The sequence below is a fragment of the Glycine max genome, chromosome 9 (assembly GCF_000004515.6).
Source record: "Glycine max cultivar Williams 82 chromosome 9, Glycine_max_v4.0, whole genome shotgun sequence".
Classification (NCBI taxonomy): Eukaryota; Viridiplantae; Streptophyta; class Magnoliopsida; order Fabales; family Fabaceae; genus Glycine; species Glycine max.
In genome coordinates, this window is record NC_038245.2 from 1,816,359 (window position 1) to 1,823,787 (window position 7,429).

General features: G+C 27.9%; 1 protein-coding gene across 1 annotated transcript in view; it reads left to right on the forward strand.

Moving 5' to 3' along the window:
- Window positions 1-5,799: 5,799 nt before the first annotated feature.
- The window catches only part of LOC100812309 (peroxidase 54-like), a 4,184-nt gene continuing 2,554 nt past the window's right edge, over window positions 5,800-7,429 (forward strand). The window contains exons 1-2 of the mRNA NM_001252810.3: window positions 5,800-6,065; window positions 6,276-6,467. Coding sequence (NP_001239739.1) covers window positions 5,853-6,065; window positions 6,276-6,467 — 405 coding nt within the window. The 5' untranslated portion in view covers window positions 5,800-5,852. The remainder of the gene's footprint in view (window positions 6,066-6,275; window positions 6,468-7,429) is intronic.

Consider the following 7,429-nt stretch of genomic DNA (forward strand, 5'->3'; position numbering starts at 1 on the left):
AGCATACATCAAGTAACCAACTACACTGGCATAGAACCTTTTGACATGTACTCCACCTCAGCATTTGTCTTTGGACATTGGTCTACAGAGCCTTAAGGTTTTGAGTTAAAGTGTTTTGTCATAAGGTTCGCTTATGTGATGGCTCATGGTCTCATTAGTGTAAATCTCTTTATTGTTTATCCCTCTCATATTTTCCAACAATTGGTATCAGAGATGATGGTTTGACTAGATGACCGACTCAGACGAATAAGATGACAAAGATGGATTCTAGGCCCTAAGGATTTCTTGTATTGAAAGTCTTCCTAATAGTAGGTCCAAGTAGTGTGTCCCATGGGTGGAGTTGTGGTGCAAGTATCTAGAGCAGATGGGCTCTAATGACCACCATGAAGTACTCGTGGATGATAATGACTTTCGCTCGAAAGGAAGATTATCATGTGAAAAAAACTTACACTCGAGGGAGAGATTGTTGGAATACAAGTGTAAGATAAAATCTCGTGAAAAGGCTAAACACCATATAAGTGAAGATAAGACTTATAAATTAGCTGAACCTTAAAATTTTGTGTTAAAGTATGATGTCAGTTTGCTTATATGATTGATGTGCTCGAGACTCATTGGTGTAAATCTTCTCGATATTTATCCCCCTCGGATTTCCCAACAACATCCATATATTCTAATGAAGGTGGAACAGATTTTTCTTTAGTTTTCTTGTTTACTTTTGCCACCAAAAACATGTTCTCTTGATCATGGTAATTCAAGTTATCTTTGTGAATAGGAAATCTGCAGCAGAGAAAACTCCTAATTCCTGAAATATATTTATGCATTCAATACAACAAATAAATAGATAAGAACTTCAAAAATAGACCCGCGAAGTATTATATTTGCCCTCTTAATCAAACTCGGATATAAAAAAAAAGGCGTGATAATGAGAATCTCACTAAACTGGGAGAAGCACCAACTAGGATAATAAGATATAAAAACATTAAATGAATAACCAACATAGGGCAGGCTCTAGAATAAGGTAGGGAGTGGTTAAGTATGCATTAAAATATAAAAGTACAATATACTAATTAACTAAGATATGACATTGAATTCACTAATTATATATAAACTTTGTATCAGTATTCATTATATATAAATTAAATTAATTAAAGCAAGAATTATTATAAAAAAAATTGCTACAAATGCATCATATATTAGATACCTAAAGATTAGAAGCTGCCGAAACATATAATAAATTGGGTAAATTATAATTTTTCTTCTCTTTAATTTTTTATCGGCGATTTTAGTTTCTTTATTTTTCACTAATTAAGTCCTCACATTTTAAAAAATTTAAAATTTTGATTTAATTGTTAATTTTTTTATATTTTATTTTTTATTTTGATTCAATTCAATCTTAGATTTAATAAATTTATTTAAGATATCATAAAAAAAATAATTTAATTAGGTAAAATATAAGGATTAAAGTTGAAAAAAAAACTAAAATCACGAAGAATTAAAAAAAAATACTAGTTAGCTATAATAAATAGTTTAACAACTTAAGGATTGCTTATCTTGACTTCATTGACGTGACAGTGGACATTTGTATATGGTTTAGCAAGGCAATATGTATATTGGCTTCATTTGATGAATATTTTGATTTTCTATCGAAAAATTATGTTTGATGAATATTTTTAAAAAAATTTCATCATGACGCCAATCGTATAATCTTTTATCCTAAGATTTTGATTGTAAGTCAGTTTAAATATAAACTATATTGACTGAGAAACGTGCACCATTATTAGTTCATGCCTGTTTTTAAGAGTTGAGTACTCTATCAGATTCTTTAATAAAATGAAATGGTTGATAAACAAAAATAAAAATGAAATGGAAACTTGAGAAAATTAGAATAATTAAGAGAAATTATACATTTTCATTTTTAATAGAAGAATCTTCTACATAAAAATCGTTTTCTATCCTCTGCTCATATTGAATTCTCGATTCAAACATTTAGTTTTAACGAATAATAATTGAGTTTAATTTATATATCTCGTCAAATTATGTGGGAAGTACTGACAAAACCATAAATCCATTAATATTGTACCCCAAAAAAAAACATTTCCATTTCAAATAAAGCCGGCATAATATAAGTCAACTATATAAAATAATATACTGCTGGATCATTCTATCAGAGCCTATCCTTTTAATATATAGCTATTTGTTGTTCCCCGTTTTCTTTCTGCAAGTGATGTTATTCCTATAGAATAGTAGTATTTTGAAGGACTTTGATAGCATAACAACGTGAGCATTTAAAAACTAGTGACATTTGTAGATCGCATCACTTGGTTTCATATTATTTTTTAATAATATAGAATTATACGTTCTCATGAATACATGATCTCTAGCTAGCATGTTAAGAGTTAGAAACATGCTATTTTATGGTATATACTTGCAGTATTGAAGCAATTGAAAGACACATAACGTAACTAATTATAGAATAATTCTAAATTTTCTTGTAAAATTCTTCTGTCAATCTTCTTACTTGTTCTAAATATGAAATATATTTGTATTTTAAGACATTAAATATATTTACTTTTTTATTTAACATTTTTTTTATAAAATGTTAAAAGGATTTGTAAGAAAATATAACATTACTGCTCCTTGAAACAATCCCATATATATTACATTTTACAAGGCATTTCAGCAGAAAAATGGATTAAACCAAATGCTAACAAATTAAACTATATTTTCAAGCAAACAACAGCAAGAACTTATACTGAAATTAATCCGGATTTGGGTGTACATGCTGCTGAGACTACTCTTTAATTGTTTTGTTAGAGAATTAATTTTGAATACCTTGAGTTAAAAGTGGACAGATGATTTGATTTTACGCCAAAAAGAGTAAGATATGTGCAACCGGGCCCCAAAATGCAGATTTCGATCTACATGTTTAGGTTGGAACCTAACTGAAAGTTGGAGAAAAGCCGAAATAATAATCAAATCATAGTAGCATGTGGTTCTAGATAATCTTCATATTCAAAGAATTTTATCTGTCAAATTTAGATGAATGAAGGGAAAATTCAATTGCATGATGTCCTATCATCTCGCCAAAGGTCACACCTACTTTGCGGACAAACAAGACTGACAAACAGGTTGATAAATGTTATGAAAAGTTAAATTAACATGTTATAAAAAAAAGTTAAATAAATTTATATTAATATAAAAGATTAAATTACATGTTTCATAAATTAGAAAATTTATGATAAATAACTAAGGAATTGTAATGAACCAATATAATATAGCTTTTTGGTATCACAAATTTTGGACAATTTTACCTTTTATCAATTTTTACATTTATATCACTCTCCTCTAATAACTACACACTATTCTGTGTTTGTTAATTACTCTTTTTTAACTTTTTCTTTTTTTCTTTTCCTTTTTTCATTTTTATTTAAAATATATAAAGAAGTACATTAATAATAAAGGAAATGCCTCATTTTAGTATTATATATTTTTAGATAATTTTATCCTTCACCAACTTAATTATTCTTTTTTATAACAATTGTCTCACTGCTTTTTAGTTAGTTACAATCTCACATATAAACTTTTCCTTATTTAAAAAATATATGTTACGGACTGACGTCGTTTATTTTCTGTTTTGAAGTACTCCGAGGAAGTAACGTTGGAGAGAAAGCTGAGTTAGAAAACTTTTTTCTTTTATCAGCAAAAAATAATTATCATTGATCATTAATATATACAAAATATGATTACAAATCCCTCTCAATAAAATGGAAGTGGACGAAAAATGAATTTTCTAGTTCTAGTAATCATGAAAGTTTATAAAAAAAAAAAAAAAAAATAGTAACCATGAACCAAGTCCAAAAAGTAGTCAATACTCGAACATGAACAAGTGGAAAATTAAAAAAGAATTGCATGCAACCCCATTCCAATGCCAATGTTACTGTTTCACTTGATATGGTAGCCTATATAGGGGACGGTAAACGTGTTCTCGTGGTTCAATTTTTTTCTTCATTTTATATCAACTTGTCCCCAGAAATAGTTAATATATTATTTTGAACTTAAACCTTTATTAATGGTCTGTTTTTCTTTGGCTATTTTAATTAAAACTTTCTAACTCGACGTAATCCCGTTTAAAAGTTTTCATTAAAAAATTCAATGCTCCGTTTTATTTCATTTTTTATTAGTTTTTTTGTTATTTTTAGTGAAAAATCCTTAAACATTACCTTAGCAGCGACACATCTCCTAAATTTTTAATAATTTAATCTAAAAAATATATGATTTGATATTATGATATACATTCTACCAACTAATTAAAGAAGCTTTGTATCCGCGGCTTTTGCTTTAAACTTCTAAGAGTAGAACTCATCCGTGATTGAATACGATATATCCTTTTCTATAATTTAAATTTGGATCAAGTTAAACAAAAATGAATTTATATTCTCACCAAAAGTACATATTTATATTGCATATATATGTAAACATTTAGATGCTTTTAAGTTTTAATGTAAAGTATATTGCAAAAAGAAAGCTTTTCATGACACACAACAGTACACTGTGTTTAAAGAAATTTATTCTTTTTTATTTGATTGGAAAAAAATTGCCATTGATAACAGGATATTTGTATTTTATAAATAAAAAAAATCCATCCCTAAATTATACGTGCCATGTTTGTATATGTGTACCGTTACAATTTACATATCCACTTGTATATGTGACGTCATGCATTTGATAATATGGTGACGAATTTGCAGCAAAGTACCATTAATTTCTTATTTAAAAAACACTAAACAGCTAGTGATAATAATATCCACGAGATGAGTTGACAATTGACATGTTCGTTCATCTTTAAATGAAAGAGTGATCATTACCCTTTTATTTTACATGGAAATAACGGTTTTGCTGTCAAAAAGAAAAATAAATAAATAATGGTTCTTATACTTAAACCGAATTTTACAAACTACTATATTTACCCTTTTATATCTTTTATTTTTCTTTATTTTACTATTTTTACTTTAATGTTTTCTCATCTTTTCTCATACAGCAGTGTTGTGTTTAAAGTAATACCATCCCCAGGCATTATACATGTTCCCATATTTGTACAACTTATTGTTTAACTACTATCCGTTTACATATAACTTAATCCACTTGGAGACGTGATGAGTTGATGATTTCGCAATAAGGTGACCAAATGCACAAAAATACGTACCAATATTAGTTTTTTTAATAAAAAAATAGTAACAGCTATGATAATATTCACATGATGAGTTGACATATTCCTTTTCTTTAAGATAAAATAAGTGTATTCTTCAAGTAATCAGAAATTATTATTTTTTTGAGACGTAAAATTATCAAAATAAATTTTTCTTTTAATAAACTTTTTCTTATCCACATGACTAAGAATCCAACCTTTCACAATATGTTTCTCAAAGGAGTGATGATTACTTCATTATTTTATGAGACTTGATATAGAAACAGTAATTTATATAATATTTTTTTTTTCTCTTTATCATTATGACATAATAAATGATGTAAGGGTGAGAAATAGAAAAAAAATACTATGGTATAAATTGTTAAATAAATTGTTATACATGTGGCATTTCTCTTATATTATATACAATAATATTGCTCTTAAATTTAACCGAATTTTCAAAACATTTAATATACGTACCGTACTACAATTTTTCTTATGACGACAATATGAAATTAAATTCAAACCACCAACATGGAACCACGAAACAAGGACATTGCATTCACTGGCCATTTGACTCTCTATAAATAGAAGCACTGGGTCTGCTTGTTCTTGCAGCAACAACAACACGCTCGTATATAATTGAAAACATCATAAAGAAAAAAACATGAATTCCCTTCGTCTCAGTTTTTTCTGTGTGGTGGTAGTTCTTGGAGCATTACCCTACTTCTCATATGCACAACTAGATCCCTCGTTTTACGCTAGCACATGTTCAAATTTGAGTTCAATCGTACGTGAGGTGCTCACAAATGTTTCCCTGTCTGATCCCCGCATGCCTGCCAGTCTCATCAGGCTCCACTTTCACGACTGTTTTGTTCAAGTAATTAACTAGCTATATTTTTCTTATATATATCTTAACTCGGTAATAATACTACTTCTGGTCCTATTTATCACTTATTTCTTGTAATTTGCGAGTGTTTTGTTTTATATATATACTCAAAGGAGGTAGCATAATATACGAGTGTTTTGTTTTCATTTGACTCAAATTTCTTGTTGCTGAGAATTGAAGTGGAATTATGTATATATCCAGGGTTGTGATGCATCAATTCTGTTGAACCAAACGGATGAGATCGATAGTGAGCAAACTGCTTTTCCAAATGACAACTCCATAAGAGGGTTGGATGTTGTGAACGAGATCAAGACCAGGTTGGAAAATGCTTGTCCTGGCATAGTTTCTTGTGCTGATATTCTTGCCCTTGCAGCTGAAATATCTTCTGAGCTGGTATATATATGCATTTTAACTTGTTCACCTCATCTTTCATTTTCTTAGGTTTAACTTGTTCACCTCATCTTTCATTTTCTTAGGTTTATCTTACCTTTTTCTTTTTTTCATTTATATATCACACAATATATATGATTCCAACATCTTAGTTTGTTCTAAATATATAATGTTTAATTCCATTTCGATCCAACCTAGTTTATAGAAAATCAAAATCAAAATATTTATAGAAAGAATCAATTTTGTGAATATTATTATGAAAAGGGTAAAATATTCATGTTTTTAGTCTCTTTAATTTTATTTTTTTTATAAAATATTTCAGTCCTCCAAATTTTTTTGTCTATTTCTATTTCTCCACTTTTGGTTTAAAGTAGTTATAATTAAAATCCAATGACAGTTTATAATATTCGTCAAAAAACTATTTTTTGAGGACTAAAAATAGAGTATATGTAAGTTAGAGAATAGAAATAGGACAACAAAATTTTGGACGGCTAAAACCGATTCTAAAAAATTTAGAAGAAGTAAAAATATATTTTTTCCATATAAAAATATGAAAAACCAATGTTCCTTAATTAGGGTTGGTTTGATTTCCTTCACACTTTTGGTTCAAAAAAACTGGTTTTTAAAATAATTATTCCATCCTACTCAATAATTAATTTCTAATCCAAAACCTATCGAGTTTTAAAAGTAATTTTTAAAAAAGTGTTTTAAAAAGTAAGAATAAAAAAACAGAAATATATGAGAAATGTTTACTCAATGTTTTATTTTTCTTATTCTATATATTTTATTGTCCTAGTTCAATGATACGGATCATATAAAGTGATATTGCATGAGATGAAGTATATGAACTTGGTATTGATTTCTGTTATTTTTAAAAACTAATTTAACTAAAAATCATTTTTAAAAATAGAAATCAAACGCGCTTAAAGTTTCAAAGTGATGTTTAGAAGTTCCATGAAACCTAT